The sequence below is a fragment of the Danio aesculapii genome, chromosome 18, assembly GCF_903798145.1.
Source record: "Danio aesculapii chromosome 18, fDanAes4.1, whole genome shotgun sequence".
NCBI classification, from domain to species: Eukaryota; Metazoa; Chordata; class Actinopteri; order Cypriniformes; family Danionidae; genus Danio; species Danio aesculapii.
The window spans coordinates 32,919,126-32,937,997 of NC_079452.1; the positions used below are offsets into that span (position 1 = coordinate 32,919,126).

The following is an 18,872-nucleotide window of genomic DNA, read 5'->3' on the forward strand; positions in this document are numbered from 1 at the left end:
TGCGAAAATATTTGCATATAGCTTTAGTTTTACACAATATTAGCAACATATATTATAAGATACAGTGTGACCTTTATGGTTATAACTATGTTACAAACTGCATTATAATACAGGCAGGTAATATAAGTTTATCCAAAGCAAGTTACAATCAAATGGGGACAATACAAGTAATCCAAGCAACATCAACAATAATACAATAATATGACAATTTATGCAGTTACACTTGAGTGTGAAACTTAAGACGCGACGTCAATTTTAAGGGACTGTTTCATATGGATTTATTAATCATTCTTACTTTTCAGTGAACGTGAACTATCATAGTTTGTTAAATATGCAGACGCCGCACATATTTGATATATATCAGTATGGGAGACTTAACAGTTAGAACAGTGTTTCCCAACCCTGTTCCTGGAGCCACACCAACAGTACATATTTTGGATGTCTCCCTTTTCTGCCCCATTAACTTCAGGTGTTGGAGTCTCTTCTGATGTTATGATAAGTTGATTCAGGTGTGTTTGATTAGGGAGAGGTTGAAAATGTGTACTGTTGGTGTGCCTTCAGGAACAGTGTTGGGAAACACTGAGTTAGAAGGTAATATATATTGAGCGTAATGGTAATGCTAATAGATATTTTCCTTTTTATATAAAAGTACACTGCAAAAACAGTATGCTTTTACAATTAAAATGAAAATGTAGAAAATAGGATAGTCATATTGTAATTTGAGTGTTGACAACGACATTTGCTGTTCCCAACAATCTGATTCTATCACAAACTCGTATATCCCTTTCTCCGCTAATGACTATGGTTCAGAATTTTGTGACGGTCCCACATGCTGCAGTCAGTTCTAGACTTCGCCGTCTCCTCGCTCTCGCGCAGCTCTGGAAAGTTCGCTGAGTCGATTCAGTTTCCAGCGGCGGCCCGATCGTTATATAAACGCCTCGCGGAGCCCCTGTGCGTTCCCAAAAACCACATTTATCGGCCGCTGACTGTCACAATCGCGCTATAGCTCAGCAAATCCGCCCCTAATACCGAAATTAAAGCCGTTTAGCCCTGCAGACGTCGAGTCTTCAGTGATTTCTACACGTTAACTGTTGAAGGAAAGACCTCGGTGAGGAGACTCAGTCTGCATTTTGGAGCTGTTTTGAAGGTAATATCCATATTAAAGCGAAGATGACTGCAGAGGAGGTGGTGAATGAAGGTTGTAGCATCCCCATCGAGGGTGAAGACATCACCCCGAAGAAAGATGGAGGGGTTTTAAAGGTAAATACTGCAGTGCATTGAGCCGCATTGACTCCATGTGGGAGGTGTGACTGACTAAAATGCATGTTACAGACAATGTGTCTGTCTATTAGCTCACTTTTACTACTGCTATAGCTGTTGTTGTGCATTTAAATGCGACTAAATGTGATTGTTTTAACAGTATTGATTGATAAACAACGCCTGTTGCTAATTGTGCTGCGTTTTCTAGATCTTTCTACCGCGCCTAACGATAAAGGTTTCAGAAATAATATAATTCTGATATGATTCATTTAGTCTCAATGTATTCTTGAACCTATATGATTTACTTAATGTAATGTAAACACAAAAGGAGACAAGACATTAGCGTTTGACAGTTGCAGGTCACCATTCACTTTCATTATGTGTTGTTGTATGCTAACGTTACTAAACCGAATGGTGACTGGTAAGTATATTGTTTTGTGAATAGAAATACAACCATACAGTTTAATAAACAACGTTAAAGTGAGCAAATGTGACACAAATCTTATTTTAGGTTAATTTTCCTTTTTATTTTTAGTATCACAATCCTCTTGTTTTGCAGTGTTAATTAAACAAAGTTTTGTGCAGGTTATTTAATATACATGACACATTTATGTGATTAAAATCAGTAGCAATCAAAGTATGTAATCTCTGGAAACTCATCTCAGATTGGTGTTTTCAGATAGAAATACAGGTATTACTTGTTTGGGATAATTAAACGCTTTCGGTGTAACACATTCAAGAAGTATTCATCTAAATAACATAATTATTGTATTTATTGTGTAATTATTGTGTGGAATATGGCACTGTATATGCAGTTTTAAACTATTTGACTATTACAAGCATATAAGAGTTATTTGTGTATAAAATCATTAACCTAAGCGTTAGGCGTGAACATCTTTCTGCCCTGCGGTCTTTGAAGATTGACAGGTCACAGGTGTAGTGCAGTGTGCCCAACAGATTGAAGATTAATCTCTTTCTCTCTTCTACAGTTGGTCAAGAAGGAGGGTACAGGCACCGAGTTGCCTATGATTGGCGATAAAGTATTTGTGCACTATGTCGGAACACTGCTTGATGGCTCACAGTTCGACTCCAGCCGTGATCGAGGGGAAAAGTTCTCCTTTGAGCTGGGCAAAGGTGAGTGTTGTAAGGGTGAAGTGCACTGAATAGTAGTTCGCTCTTGCTGACTCTTAAACAGATTCTAGGGATTCAATTCAATTCCTCTTTATTTCTATAGTGCTTTTAGAATGTAAACTGAGTCAAAGCAGCTTAACACAGAAGTTCTAGTAAATTGAATCTGTGTCAGTCCAGTTTTCAGAGTTGAAGTTCGGTTTAGTTCAGTTCAGTGTGGTTTAATTTTCACTGCTGAAAGTCCAAACACTGAAGAGCAAATCCATCGATGCGCAGCTCCACAAGTCCCAAACAAAGCAAACCAGTGGCGACAGTGGTGAGGAACAAAGCTAGACCAATTGACGAAAGTGAAGGAAAAAAAACTCAATGTCATGATTCACTGAAATCACAGTTCAATGCGAGATTTTGAGTTCACAATTAGTGAGAAATCATAACAAATGAGTTTGAAGATGTTCAGTCAAATTAAAAGGTATTATTTTATTAGGCTATTGCTTCATGTTTGTTTTGATATTGAAGTATCACAAAACCAAACAGATATTTTTAAAACAAAAAGAAATATCTCTTCCTATATACACCAAGCGTGTGCTCCTTCAATTAAAAATGAGAGCAACTACTGTATTTTAACTATTGTTGTGACATTATAGTTGTGTGACGTGTTTAGGCTCAAGATTAAGCACGGTTTTAGTCTAATTGGTACCTAAAACCCAGGATTGGTGCAAACTGAACTGAAACTTAACTTGCTAGCCAGCTAATCTTGCATTGTGGAACAGACCACGGATTGCTAAAATGATCTGCATTTAATAAAGCAGAATTTAGATCAGGGGTGTCAAGCTCAGTTTCTGGAGGACCTACGCTCTGCACAGTTTAGTTGCAACCCTGCTTCAACATACTAAAGCTTAGTTCACACTAGAGGATTTTGAGCCCGATTTGGAAGTTAACGAGCTCGCCGACAGATCAGGCTGTGATCGGGGAAATATCTGGGGGTGCTCGGCAGTCTTTATGTGTGAACTACTGAAGAACGCATCAAGGAGGCTCGCTGATGCGTCGCCAACACCTCGCCGATGGAAATCCAATGTCCAGCATGCTGAATATTCCAGAGCAGTCGGCCAACTCAACCCCACGTGCGGTCAGATGTAGTGACAAGCTCCAGCCAATGAGAGAGCATATCAGCATGAGCTGAATGGCCGTGTGCTCAGAAGCCCAACAGAAACGTCTGTAATTGGCTAGATAGGTTAAGTATTAAGTATTTTCATAAAGACATTTTCACTGCTGAAAGCCCAAACACTGAAGTCCGAACAAGTGCACTGTACCTGGAGTTTTGGAAAATTTTCACCATGGCCAGAGTTTTTAGGAAGTTTCACTCACCTGATACTTCATTTTCGTGTTGACAAACAGCGAAACCCCGTAGAAAAAAATTAAAATACTTGTGTTTGTGTTGGGGGGCCTTTAGAAATGATCTGTTTACACATTTTTTAAAATTACTTGAGTTTATATGGGCATCAGTTATCGAATTATTTGCCTTAATCTGAATAAGGCAATAATATGATGGTGTTTACATAAGTTTCTTTTTGAATGTTCATAATCCGGCTTTACATGCTATAGCACATAATTCGATTGACGTTGTTGCGTGACCACGCTATCCACATTTCTTTCAGTTTCATGTAATTTCATTTTTAATTCATGTTTCATTTTTAATTTGTCGAATTTAATTGCAGTTTAGCACTTTCATTCAGGAACATTTCATGAATGCCCCTGTGACAAACAAGATATTGTATGCCGAGTATGAACTGCTGGAAGAGGGTAGTTTTAATGGAATTTGAGACCGCCCTCCGTATAGGGGAAAAAAACCTCCGCATTTTGCAATGCAGGTGTCTGTGGTCCTTTACTGACTCGGTAGGTGCAGAGAATAGTGTCAAACAGCCGTGTGTGTGTATTGTGTATAGACTTTCCTGTCGCAAAATACAGTGAAAATCCTACACGATGGTGATAGTTTGATTAAGGTGTTTACATGGCTGCATTGCACTTCTATAATGCGACTAAAATCGGCACACTCCACGTCTAAATTCGATTTCTGTTTAGTTCGATTATGATCATAATCGAATTAAATTAAACCAAACTCGCTGTTTACATGGTGGACTCTTAATCAGAGTATTGTCTTAATCGTATTAAAATCGGATTATTGGTGTCCATGTAAACATACTCGATGATAATCTTGACAAATTAACCTGACTTTAATCTTGAGCCTAAACACACAACTCATGTCACAACCGTTAAGCTTTTGGCACACTTTAAAATTGTGAACAACATTTCCCTTGAAACTATGAGTTTGTAAGAATGTGATCAGATGAGTTAACCTGTTCATCTTGATGTTTAATGTACGCAACAACCTTTGTAGTCTCATTAAGCTACTTGTTTCTTTTTCAAGAATAGCAGTAGCTTAATTAATAAACCACACGGGTGTATTCTCAATGTTTCTTATCCTGTTTTAAACATGAAAACATCTTAGGCATTTCTTAATATTCAAAATTACTTCAGGTATTTAATACATAGCAATTTGATTTGTGATGATAGAACTGAAAATACAATTAACCGACATATCTAGAAATGTCTACAGCAGGTATTTATATTTGGTTGTAGATTAGATTGAGGCAAATACAAATCCAAGCCTGCGATCGACAAAACGGCAGAATACTGCAGGGCATAGGAACAGATGCATTTATAAATGTAAGCAAAACATCATTGCGCATGCAAGTCAACAATTTTAGACAATTATTTGCTCCATCTCGCAGGTCAGGTGATCAAAGCATGGGACATCGGTGTGGCTACGATGAAGATTGGCGAGATCTGCCAATTGACATGCAAACCTGAGTATGCATACGGAGCTGCTGGCAGCCCTCCAAAGATCCCACCTAATGCTACTCTTCTGTTCCAGGTAATGTAATAGACTGCTGAGATTTTCAATGTTTGCACTGGTGCGGGAAATACTTGGAAATGCTTGAATTTGGATCTGCTATTGTCAGGGTCTTGGATAAAGTGCTTGAAAATGTGATTGTTGCTTTTGTAATAATTTCTTTCCTAATATAGAATAATAATGAACTATTTAAATAAAAATAAGTATTTTTCCTTTTTTTTTTTCTGCGCTTTTTGAAATTTTACGTTTTTTACATTTAACATACACTCGCCGGTCACTTTATTAGGTACACCTTACTAGTACCGGGTTGGACCCCCTTTTGCCTTCAGAACTGCTTTAATCCTTCGTGGCGTAGATTCAGCAAGGTACTGGAAATATTCCTCCAAGATTTTGATCCATATTGACAGGATAGCATCACGCAGTTGCTGCAGATTTGTCGGCTGTACATCCATGATGTGATTTTCTTATTCCACCACATCCCAAAGGCGCTCTATTGGATTGAGCTCTGGTGACTGTGAAGGCCACTTGAGTACAGTTAACTCAATGTCATGTTCAGGAAAGCACAGCATTTTAAATAGATTTAATATTAAAGTTCAGAGATATAACTTTTCTCAGCCATTTCCCTAAATAAAACGGTGAATATAAACATTACCATGAAAATCTTAATAAAGGAATAAACACATTAAGGGTGTTTATTTGCTGAAATTCGTATTAAAATCAGTTTTATTTAAATTGTGCAACATATATTTGTAAATTCTTTATGCGTAGTATATAGAGGGCAAAAGGGGAAAAACAATAAATCGCTGTATGAATGCTGTAATCTTTAAATAATTTTTAGTTAAAAATAATTGAGGGTCGTGTGAACATCAGGAAGAACGCAGCGTCTCATTTCTCACAGGACGCGTTCTCTGTTCTCGCGTTCTCCCGAGTTCGAGGTCCGAGGTGACCTGGCAAGACCGGTCTTCACAAGAACGCAAGTCCATTCTCTGCGTTCCTGGAATTGAGAAACAGCCCATGTCTACATGCCTAAATGCATTGAGTTGCTGCCATGTGATTGGCTGATTAGAAATTTGTATTAATGACGGTTGAACAGGTGTACTTAATAAAGTGTAAAAGAGTGTACCTAGTAAAGAGTGTACAAGTAAATTACACTAATTCAATGTTTGGCTTGGGGTAAACACACCATTTAACATATTCCTTGGAATACTACGCTATAGAATACAATAATGATTAGCATCTGATTTAATATCATTTAGTATATGTAAATGTCATTTGCGACACTTGCAAAGTGCTTGAAAAGTTTGAAAATGCACCAGAAAAGTGCTTAAATTTGGCTTTGGAATAAGTGTAAGAACCTTGGATGTTTGCAAGCATGGTTTCTTTATTAATGTGCCCACTTGTTTGTTGCAGGTGGAATTGTTTGACTTTCGTGGGGAGGACATCACAGATGATGAAGATGGTGGAATTACCCGCAGGATCATCACGAAAGGGGAGGGTTACACAAAGCCTAATGAGGGTGCAACTGTGGAAGGTAGTTTTCTTGTTTCTAAAACAATCAATACATGCAAGGCAGTTTATCTATCTAGCAGTAAACTGTCAGACTTGTGAGTAAGCCAACTTGTGACTTCTTTGGTTACTTTAATTGTGATGCACTCCTGTGCTAAATTTAACAGCCAATAAGTGTTCATTCTTGCACCAACGGATGCCAAATCAACATGTTCAGTGGGCCAAAAAGCCCCAGTGTGGTCTACTTCGTGCCAGTGTTGCAGAACAAATCATGAAGCCAGATTTATGCTCACCTGCAACCTTCTTTACTGTATATTGGGAGGCTGCTGGTTTGATAAGTCCAGCCTTAAAGGCATGGTTCATTCAAAAATAAAAATAGTTTTTTAATTACTCAGTCTGAGACCTGTGTTCATTGTCAGAACACAAATGAAGATATTTTAGATGGCATCCAAGAGCTTTCTGATCCTCCATAGACAGGAACAGTCAAGAGACATTCATAAGTACCAAAAACTTTGTGAAAATGGTCCATATGTATTAAGTGGCTCAATCACAATGTTATGAAGCTACGAGAATATGTTTGTGTGCAATTGTTAGAATGTTTATTTTTGTTCTTGATGCCGTTTGCTTTCACACGGCAAAGTTTCTAAACGGACCAAAATAAAACAAGTCAATACAAGTGACGTGCGATTAAACTCTCATATTGGTCAAAGTTTCAGAGTCCCAAGGATTCAGCTGAGCTGTCACACGTCATTATTTTAATTTATGATGATGAGAAATTATAAGCGAAAAGGTACACTTTAATTTTAACACCCACAGAATTCGTCACCAAATAAAAAAGCAGAGAGGTAAGACTTTCTCATACATGGCCTCATTTCAGTTGTTAAGGGTTGTACAAATATATCCACTGAGTCAATTAATCAATTAAAAAAACGTTGTCTAGAATTCTGCATTATAAGCTTACATTTAGAGAGAGAGACAACAGATGAACCGAGACTGCAGTCAGATCATGAATCAGATCGATGTAAAGTGCACAAATGAACAAAACGATAGGCCTAATTCAAAATATTATAAGATTAAAATATAGAAAAAAATATCAGTAATTTAACCTAACGAATAAATAGCTCTCGTTAATATTTCAGCATGCTTTCACTTTTGTATTCGACATTAAATGCACATTTACCAGTAGGAATGACATCCTGCCCTACTTATAATTCTCATTCATATAGCCATAAATGCCTATTCCATGTCCATAATACACTGTGTTCTAGTCGGGTTTATTAGTTTGTTTGATTGTATTGCTTTCTCACTCCGCTCCAGAGTTCGTTTGAATCGAGCCGAGACCACCTCATTCAGGTGATCTTGGAGCGATTGATTTGCTGCAGATCCGAGAGTGATTGCTGGATTCACATATGCCAAACGAACCGTGCTAAGGAGGCAAAACAGTCAGGTTCTGAAACAAAAGTCTAGGTGTGAAAGCACCCTTAATTTGTGTTCTGACAACGAATTGGAACAATATGAGGGTGACTTAATTATTAACAGAATTACCTTTTTATTTTACCTTTTCATAATCCTTTAATGAATAAATGCAAATGTTATCAAAAAAATAGAGGATAGTATTTTAACTAAAGTTTACCATCTTCAAAACCAGTTTTCATCATATAATTTTTTTTGCTGGGTTTCAGGACATGTTGGACTTTCAGGAAATGAGCAAGCTGATACAGCTGCTAAAGAAGCTTTGAAACAAAGTGAAGTGTGAACAAATGCCAAATTCCTTCTTCAGAGATCTTTTATCAAAGTTTCCGTTTTAAATATGTTGCAAGAGGAGTGGGATGCATTGGAAAGTAATAAATAGTTTGAAATACAACCTGAAATCTCAAACCGAGTTTTAAGACATTTTGAGGGTGCTTTCACACCTAGACTTTTGTTCCGGAACCTGGCGCATTTCGTTTGGCATCTGTGAATCCAGCAATCGCACTCGGATCAACGTCAAAACAAACGGTCTGAGTGAGGTGGTCTTAGTTCGATTGAAACGAACCTTGGAGCGAATTGATTGTAGTAAGAAAGCAAAACAATCCAACAAACTAATGAACCCGGCTAAATCACAGTGTATTATGGATATGTAATAGCCATATACGGCTATATGAAGAGAAAATTATGAGTAGCGTGGGATGTCAGTCCTACCAGTAAATGTGCGTTTCATGTCAAATGCGAAATGCTAAAAATGCTAAAATATTAACGAGAGCTGTTTATGCGTTAGGAAAGTTGACCAACCTGCAGTCTAGGTTTATCTGTTATTTCTCTTTATGTAAAGCCTATAATGCATGACTCTAGCCAACGGCTAAGTATGAGTAAGTTTTACCTCTGATTTATACTTGGTGACGATGTCTGTGGGTGTCACCATTCAAAGTTAAAGCTCAGCTTTTTGCTTATATTGTCTTATTGCTCATTGGCATAAATAAATAAAATAAGGACGCATGACAGCTGAGCGGGACTCTGAAAAATAAACCCTGAAACTCCTGATGTCAGTAGAGTTTACTCGCACTTGACTTGTTTTAACTATTTTGGTCCGTTTAGAAACTTTGCTGTGTGAAAGTGAATCGCACCAAGAACAAAAATAAACATTTTAACGATTTTAATCCCTGTTTCGGATCAAAAGAATCAATCTACAGGTGTGAAAGCAGCCTTAGACTAGATTTGATCTAGATTTTTAGATGTCGTATTGGACATACAGTTGAAGTCAGAATTATTAGCCCACCTTTGAGTTTTTTTCTTTTTTAAATATTTCACAAATTATGTTTAACAGAGCAAGGAAATTTTCACAGTATGTCTGATAATATTTTTTCTTCTGGAGAAAGTCTTATTTGTTTTACTTCGGCTAGAAAAAAAGCAGTTTTTAATTTTTATGAAACATTTTAAGCTCAATATTATTTGCCCATTTAAGTTATATTTTTTTCGATTGTCTACAGAACAAACCATTATTATACAGTAACTTGCCTAATTACCCTAACCTGTTATCCTAGTTAACCTTATTAACCTAGTTAAGCCTTTAAATGTCACTAAGCTGAATACTAGTATCTTGAAAAATATCTAGTAAAATATTATTATATTATTTTATATTATTAAATATTATTGTCTTCATGGCAAATATAAAATAAATCAGTTATTAGAAATGAGTAAATAAAACTATTATGTTTAGAGATGTGTTAAAATCTTCTCTCTGTTAAACAGAAATTGGGGAAAAAAATTAACAGGGGGCTAATAATTCAGGGGGGCTAATAATTCAGACTTCAACTGTACATGGTTAACCCATAGTTTTTGCCTAAAGGTGAAAACCCCACTCAATGTTTATACTGGACAATTCCTCTTACAGTAAAACACATTCTACTGGTCTGTCCTGCTTTTAATGATTCCAGAAGGCTTTTTTTACTCTCTTAAGGACATTTTAGCAAAGTGACACCAGGACAAATTGTAGAATTTTTATCATGTATTAACGCTAAAAATCTTATTTGACTTATGTATTCGTTTGGTGTTTTTAATTGTATATTTATTGAAAGGTTCCTGCCATGAAAATAGCCTTCCTTAGTTGCTGACATGGAATTAAATATAAAATACATTACATCAAAAAAATGGAGCAAAATAATTTAGCTGGTGGTCACATGATGCTGTTTTCAATTATAAATGTAAAATGTTTAATTGGTTTAGCAGTGCATTTGCACAACTGTGTTTTAGGGCTCTGAAAGCACAACATTTTGCCAATGTGTTTTAAAGTGCAAGTATTTAAAAAATAAAAACAAGCAGAGGATTATAAGTGAACCATAAGAAGTGCTTCTTAACATCATGAATTATAGACCTAGCATGCATAAAACAGCCTTTTAGTTATTTCAGTGGATCGTTGTGACTGGGGATTGTTTGACTGTTGTCGTCTGTACAAGACACATTTCAAAATGAAGCAGAAAAACGTTTCTGTATTTTAAGTACAATACAGATGTGTCCTTAATCTTGTCATCTTTGCAGTAGTTAATTTTACTCTCTCATTCTTTGTGTTAGTCTGGTTGGAGGGCTCTTATGAGGATCGTGTTTTTGATGAGCGTGAGCTGAAGTTTGAAGTGGGAGATGGTGAGAATTTGGGTCTGCCACTGGGTGTGGAGAAAGCCCTGCAGGCTATGGAGCAGGGAGAGGAGGCACTCTTCACCATCAAACCAAAGTAAACATGCTTCTTATACACCTGCATATACAGTGTCTGTTGAAGTGGGTGGTGTTTACTAATTTCTGTATCATCAGGTACGGTTTTGGAACTGCTGGCAGCGAAAAATACAACATTCCACCTAATGCTACACTGCAGTACAAAATCAAAATGAAAGCATTCGAAAAGGTCAGTAAGCCTTATACAAGGTCAGTGTATAAATAGCAGTGCACAGCAAAATTCACACCTGTGTTATTAAAAAAAAAATGTCAGCATGTGGGATTTTATGTTACCAAGATGTACATTGTATTTGTGAGGGGTTTTTTTATCAGGGTGTCTGCGGAGTCTTAAAAAGTATTAAAAGTTGATCAATCAATTATGAGAAAATTTAGGCCCTTAAAAGGTATTAAAAAGTCTTAATCACGTTTTTATGAGGTCTTCAATGTTGTTCAAGCGTTTTCCAAAGTGTTTGACTTTAAAAAAAGCATAAATATATTTATTTTTCTCGATTGGCTTCGACCGGGTGTGTCCGGCCAAGCTCCTTTGTCCGGGTGATGTCACGTAATTTGCGACAAACGTGGGAACGCAGGGCTATTCAGTTGGCGAGCCCGTGAAGCAATTTGTTCCGGCCCTCCAAATAGTGTGATCAAGACATCAAAAATAAATTTGGTCAGTCGAAAAACGGTCGCTATACTTATGAAGTGATGTCTGTCTGTTCAATACAGCATGAGCTGCAGTTGAAGGCTGCGCAGAGCGTGAGTCACCTGACATTAAGCGAGTGAGTGGCTTGAGCAGCCGAAAACATTTGGATACTTACAGTAAGCTTATAGGCTTCTCAATGCCGAGTTTCTGTTGCACGGAACGAAACTTATGCTATGCTAAATGTTATGCCACCTGTGCGCTAGTTTAAGTTCCGACAAGCTTATACACCAAGACTAATACGCACACCCATTGGAATAACTATAGATGATAATAATATAATAATAACTGAGAGTTGTGCGTGGCTTTCAGTGCAATGTAAACAAAAGATATGTTAGAAGAATTATTACAAATTATAAAAATGATTGTGTATGTATAAACGCCATTGTAATGTTCATTGTCATCAAAGCAGACGACCTGATGGTTTTCCCCTTCATTCCGTATGTCTTTCAGGGATCTAATTGTAGACCTAACTAGGCTACTGTGTATATAACATAATGACATTGTGTAGTTCTATAATGTGCACGTATGACGAAGCCGCTGACGATATGAAAAGTTATGAAATCGATTTAAATGGGTGTGTGGCTGTGCACAATAGGCATAGGCCGGTATAAGATTATGATGGTAGAATAACCTTGGATAAAAATATCACGGTTTCGCGGTATTGTGGTTACTGCTTTAAAATATATTCTTTTTAAATGTCTTGGTAAAAAACTTTTTTCCCTTTTGAACACTATATTTTATTTTGAGAAACATTTAATATATTTTGGAACAGTAAACATGTCAGGCTAAACGAATTCTTGACTTCTGTTGTCTTTATTTGTTTCAAAAACAGATTATTTACAATAATTTTTTTTATTTTGCTGGAGATACTGTTGTCCTAAAAAACAAACAAACAAAAAAAGTAAATAAAAAATCATACACATACCTTAGGAACGGTATTGCAGACAATTTTTATGTTTTTTAAACCTTGACTTTACTAAACCGCGGTATACCGTGAAAACGTTTATTGTGCCGTGTCTAGTGCACACTACTTCAGTTCTCATATTTGTTTTCATTTATTCCGCGCTATAGCCTATAGCACCTGAAATGTAATACTTGAAAGTTTCAAAAGTTTAGATGATATTACAAATTTATAAAAAATATATATAATTCATTAAAACTATTAAAAAGCAGGGATTGAGCCGAAGGAAAGGGAAAGTGATACATTTTAGCTATGTATGGTATAGTTTTCAGGATGTAATGTTAAAGTATATGAGGCTACTCAATTCATCTGGACTTAATATTGTTACAGTTCGAAGTGTTGACTGAGCAGTACTTCATGCATCTTGTATAATAACTAAATTACAGAGAAAATTATATTCTGTAGACACAAGAGAACTAACCCTGTTAGTAGCGCCATCTAGCAGCGGTGTGTGGATCTGTCCCGACATTGAAGTACAAAGTATAAATATAAAATATTACTTGTGTATCTAATATACTGCTAAACATTGAAACTGATAAAACAAAACCTGTTACCTAAATTGTGTGGCCAATATCAAACATTTCTATAAGGAATATATAATCATTTTATTAGAATTATCATTTCTATTATTGTTTATTATAGAAAAACACACAAAGAGATTTTTCTGAATTATGTTGGAATAAAGCAACCATTGACATTCATAGTAGGAACGAAAAATACAATTCAGAAGAGAGAAAAGTTTGGGAAAAGTAAAGCAAATGATTGCAGACTTAATCTTAAAGTGATAGTTCACTCTAAAATTTAAGTCATATATTCCTATCTTGAGTAGATGTGAAACTAATTTGCTATGTCCTGTTAAACAGGCCAAAGAATCCTGGGAGATGAACACGATTGAGAAACTGGAACAGAGTGTCATTGTCAAAGAGAAAGGAACTCAGTATTTTAAGGTAGAAGAAATGTCACGCACACACACACACACATACCTGTCCCATTTTAATCACATAATAATTTATTTTAAGGAATAAATAAATACAATATGTAATGGTTTTGCAAGCATATGATTTGTTTTAGTAAATAGTGTCTGTATTTTGTCCACAGGAGGGAAAATACAAGCAGGCGACTGTGCAGTACAAACGCATTGTTTCCTGGTTGGAGCACGAGAGCAGTATGCAGCCAGATGAGGAGGAGAAAGCTAAAGCACTGCGATTGGCTGCTCACCTCAATCTGGCCATGTGCTACCTGAAGCTGCAGGATGCAAACCCCGCCCTCGAGAACTGTGACAAGGTATGAGAAACCTCTTTAAAGAGATAGTTCACTCAGATATGTAAATGCACTCACCTTTACGCCATCAGAAATGTAGGTGGTGTTTATTTTCTCTTCAGTAGAACATTAAGGAAGATTTTTATCTTAAACTATGGTCCTCTGTAATCATAAAATACAGGTCAATGATTACCAGCACTTTGAGAGTCAGAAAACATACAGGCAAAACTAAATGAAGACTAATGGCCAGGCCCGCACGCAGAAATTTGCTGATTTTTAGCCCATCAGTATTGTACTTATTTACTTGTGTAAATTTATATTTATTTAGTTTTTGAATTCATTTAACTGATAATACTTACTAATATGAAAACGTTAATTTGATTTATTTACAATACAGCTTGTAAAGTAATATATTCTGTCTTTTAGTAGATATATTTTATGAGAGACTTGCTTTGTTTACCAAATAAGTGGATCTAGATAGATTTACTCTGTAAACATTAAATAAAAGTTAAAAAGGTTTTTTTTTTTATGTATTACGCTTTTTATTTTGATACTCCCAAAATAATTCAGCATAAATCCACTGATTTCTTTACTAAATTCTCCTCAAAAAATGTCCACCGATTCTGTTTGGCCTCACTTATAGCTCCTGGTGATACACCGAAGTCTTACAAAGTGAAATGGAGATAAACAGATGACCAATAATTCTTGGCTGTTAATTGCAACAGCCGTGGGAAAGGAGGAAATTTTTTGTAAAAGTTTGGAAAAACCTGAGGGATTTGTTTGTTAAAACAAAAAAAGGCCATGCAAAAGTGGAGACCCAGGTGGTTTTTATATTAAAGCAGGGGTCACCAAACTTGTTCCTGGAGGGCCGGTGTCCTGCAGATTTTAGCTCCAATCCTAATCAAACACACCTGAACAAGCTAATCAAGGTCTTACTAGGTATGCTAGAAACACTAAGGCAGGTGTGTTGAGGCAAGTTGGAGCTAAACCCTGCAGGGACTCCGGCCCTCCTGGACCGAGATTGGTGACCCCTGTATTAAAGAATATGTTTTTTCACCAGTCATGATGGGTTTTACTGATGTACACTGATGTATTCATTACAATTCTGAATTTAAAACAATTTCATAGTTACAAACTAAAATTAAGTTACAAATTATGTCTTTGATAATGGCAAAGGAATATTTGAACCTATCGGTTTACAATATACTGATGCCCAATTTCTAGGCTTTATTGGTGATAATGGTCAGGAATGTTGGACCATTATTGCCTTTTTAGCATAAGTAGAGGACATAAACTAGCCAGACAGTAATGTGTGAATTGTTGAGTGGGCAAACAAAAGGCAGTATTTTTTATAAGTCTACTTTTTTTTGCTATTATTCTTGACATAATAAAAAATATAATTGTAGAGCAACCCATGTTCTGTTGCCATTTAATATTTCATTTTAATAGGTAGAACTGTCAGAGATATGAACAAAAGCAAGTGATGCTTCAAAGTTTGAAAAATCTTGAATGGTTATAAGAATCTTTATAATCATTATAATAAATTATAAAAAATAATAAAAAAACAATTAGTTTTAAAATCTTCAATGATATTAATGATATGACATAGTTCCGGAAACTTGCTACTGTTTATCCGTCTGATTTTACAGTGGGTTTCTTTTGACCGCCCCACTGTCATTTAAAAGAATATCTCAATGGCGAACGCGTCAAGTATAAAAGCTTCATCCGTTTCATGAGGTGCGCGATGCGGCGCTAAGTATAAATCAGCCTTAAGATGTTTGTTTGTTTTTTCTGTAGTTCAATGGTGCATCAAACCTGGCTTTAGTACTGTTCAATTTGAATACATTTATTTTAGCACTAATTTTGTGATTTAGCATTTTCTCTTTATGTGTATGCGGGTTTTTGATATTGTGAGATAGGTCTTAAAATTAATGCATAATGGTCTTAAAAAGGTCTTAAATTTGACATTAGGATATCTGCAGAAACCCTGGTAAATGAACAGGAAGTTTCATTTTTGGGTAAATCATAGCTCATCTGAAAATGAAAATTTACTCTCCCTCAAGTGGCTCCAAAGCTGAAAACCTGTAACTATTAACTTCAACAGTAGGATACACAAACTTAATTAGTGTTTACTAGCAGAAAAACACTTTAAAACATTTCAAGGGTGAGAAAATGATGACAGAATGTTCATTTTTTTGTGTGAACTGTCCCTTATAACGCATCTGTTTAGCAGCTAATCATAACATTGAGTAAGGGTTTCTTGAATATGCAGGTCAATTAGAACTTTGCAACAAGACTTTAATTTCAGCCACCCGAACCGCTGTTCTCATTTGACCGTCTCTTTGTGTGAAGGCACTGGAGCTGGACGCCAATAACGAGAAGGCTTTATTTAGGCGAGGAGAGGCTCTGGTTGTCATGAAGGAGTTCGACAGGGCGAGAGCAGACTTCCAGCGTGTCATTCAGTTATACCCAGCCAATAAAGCAGCAAAGAGCCAGATCATGATCTGCCAGAAACACATGAAAGAGCAACACGAGAAGGACAAACGCCTCTATGCCAACATGTTCCAGAAGTTTGCAGAGAGAGACGCCAAAGTAAGTGTCTACAGTTACTAGCTCGCACTCACCACATGAAAATCATTTACCTGCCTCATGTTTGATCTAATCCTTGTGTTTTTGATTGTTTAGAAGGAAGCCGAGCAAGAGAAAGAGCAGGATAAGAAACAGAACGGTAGTGCAATGGAAATAGATGAAAACGCAGCCCAGGAACAAACCGCAGCATAATAGCGTGCGTTTGTATTATTTACTGTCTTTTGTGGGTTTGTTTTGTTTTTTTAAGAGGTTATTTTGTACCTTCTATGATTTCCGCCCTCTTGAAGCGACTGTGTTTATGCGAGTGAGGACGCGTACACACTTTAGTTTCTAATCTGTTGTAAAGACTTGTTTTTTTTTTAAGGACAGCTTTCCACATTTAATGTTTATGACGTATCACAACTGGAAGCCTTTGGATAGTGAATTTCTGCTGAAGTCTTACAAGCGTCTTAGAGAAACCACGCACTTTTCCTGTGAAGAAGAGTTTAGTCTTTGCTTTGTTAGTTTTGTCTGTAGGTCTTTTTTTTTGGTGATACTGTTCTTAGCGGAGAAACGCCATCAACATGGGGCTGAGATGTCATTTTTAAATGCAAGGTGAGAACATGAACTTTTTTCCCCTTTTTCATCTTCTTGTTGAACAAGATTCCCCATGATTTCTCCATGATTGCACTTGCGCACTGTAATGATCATGGCAGAAGAGGCTTGCTTTACACTGTGTGGCAGGATTACTGTACTGAATGAGAGACATACAGATAGTTCTGTTCCCATGTCCTTGATGCTCTTCTGATGTTGACTAGAACAATAAAACAAGCTCTGAATCCTCCTGCTGTATTGTCTGCTTTGTAGCGTTTAGTGCAACCTGAAAGCAGTGCAGAATGGAGCTGTATCACAATTTATTATAAGATATTGTGATGATTTTTTTTAACTGAAATTAAATAAAAATGATAAATCTGGACATCTGCTTTTTTTTGTTTAATAGAAAATGTATATGTATCTATATATTATTTATATATTAAAGAATATATAGTTTAAGAATTTTCCCTTTAATTATGGTGGCTTAAGAAAGCTAACATACTGTTATACTACATAAACTTACTCTTTTTCCATCTTCTTCTTCTTCTGAGACTAATTTCTATATGCATCTCCTCCTAGACAGTTCATACTACAACCACCAAACTTACTCCAGATCTCCAAACTACTCTGACTCGGGTTACTATATCTTTTCCAATTGATCCGACTTGCGGTTTTCCGAAAACTGACCTGGAAATTTTGGAAAAGTCCCATTGACTTAACATTGGACCAAAATTTGTGACCTCATAATTTTGCGGCAGACTGTCAAACAGACATAAGGTTGGGCTCATTTAACTCAGACTACCAATCTGCCAATCACTGATGACCGTTCAGCTTACTAGCTACACCCTAGCAACCACTTACGGCACCCTAGCACAGCTGTCCCATAAACTGCCATTAACTTTACATTGGACATACTAACAACATACCAAATCATACTAGCAATATACTGATTCAGACTATAAACTAATGCTGATCATAGTAGAAACATGCTAATTTATACTAAATTAATGCTTAAATATGCTAGTGACATGTAATTCATACTAAAACCATGCTAACAGCGTGCTAATTTATGCTAAAACCTGCTAGCAACATGCTAATTCGTACTAGAACCATGGTAATTTGTGTTAGCAACTGCCTGAACACCCCTAGCAACCGCCTAGCAAGAAACATACCAATCCATACTATAAACATGCTAACCTATATGTATTTATCCATCTATGCCAACTGCTTCAAACTTTTTAAAAACTACCTGAAATATTTCATTTTTAAAGCTACTTCAAACTTTCAGACGAGGCTTTCTCAAGACACCATAAAGTTTGTCTACGAACTTTACTTTTCTAGTTAAATTGGCAACTCATAAGGGTTGCTCAGTGGTGCCAATTAATGAAATCAACATTAATATTACTTAATATCATACTAAATATATTGTAATGTGTATTAACACTACCTGATAAAAGTCTTGTCGTCGATTCCGGTTGTAAGAGCAACAAATATATCTTGACCTCTAGTTGATCATTTGGAAAAGTGGCAGAAGGTTTTTCTGATGAAGCATGTGTTGAACTGCATCACAATCATCACAAACACTGCAGAAAACCTATTGGAACCCGCATGGACCCAAGATTCTCACAGAAAATCAGTCAAGTTTGGTGAAGGAAATATCATGGTTTGGGGTTACATTCAGTATGGGGGCGTGCTAGAGATCTGCAGAGTGGATGGCAACATCAACAGCCTGGGGTATCAAGACATTTGTGCTGCCCATTACATTACAAACCACAGGAGAGGGCAAATTCTTCAGCAGG

At 36.4% G+C, this 18,872-nt stretch overlaps 1 protein-coding gene across 1 annotated transcript; it reads left to right on the forward strand.

Moving 5' to 3' along the window:
• Window positions 1-843: 843 nt before the first annotated feature.
• fkbp4 (FKBP prolyl isomerase 4) lies at window positions 844-17,323 on the forward strand. Its single transcript, XM_056478330.1, has 10 exons — window positions 844-1,260; window positions 2,250-2,394; window positions 5,178-5,320; window positions 6,710-6,830; window positions 10,853-11,009; window positions 11,087-11,177; window positions 13,515-13,598; window positions 13,750-13,935; window positions 16,264-16,503; window positions 16,597-17,323. Exons 1-10 carry the CDS (start codon window positions 1,171-1,173, stop codon window positions 16,690-16,692), a joined length of 1,353 nt encoding a protein of 450 aa, XP_056334305.1. The 5' UTR covers window positions 844-1,170; the 3' UTR covers window positions 16,693-17,323.
• The last annotated feature ends 1,549 nt before the right edge of the window (window positions 17,324-18,872 follow it).

What these genes read in the sequence shown, in the direction of transcription:
- fkbp4 (XM_056478330.1), top strand. Translation starts at nt 1,171, where the DNA reads ATGACTGCAGAGGAGGTGGTGAATGAAGGTTGTAGCATCCCCATCGAG. An exon ending in AAGATGGAGGGGTTTTAAAG is followed by an intron (nt 1,261 to 2,249) that starts GTAAATACTGCA and finishes TCTCTTCTACAG; the next exon opens with TTGGTCAAGAAGGAGGGTAC. An exon ending in CTCCTTTGAGCTGGGCAAAG is followed by an intron (nt 2,395 to 5,177) that starts GTGAGTGTTGTA and finishes TCCATCTCGCAG; the next exon opens with GTCAGGTGATCAAAGCATGG.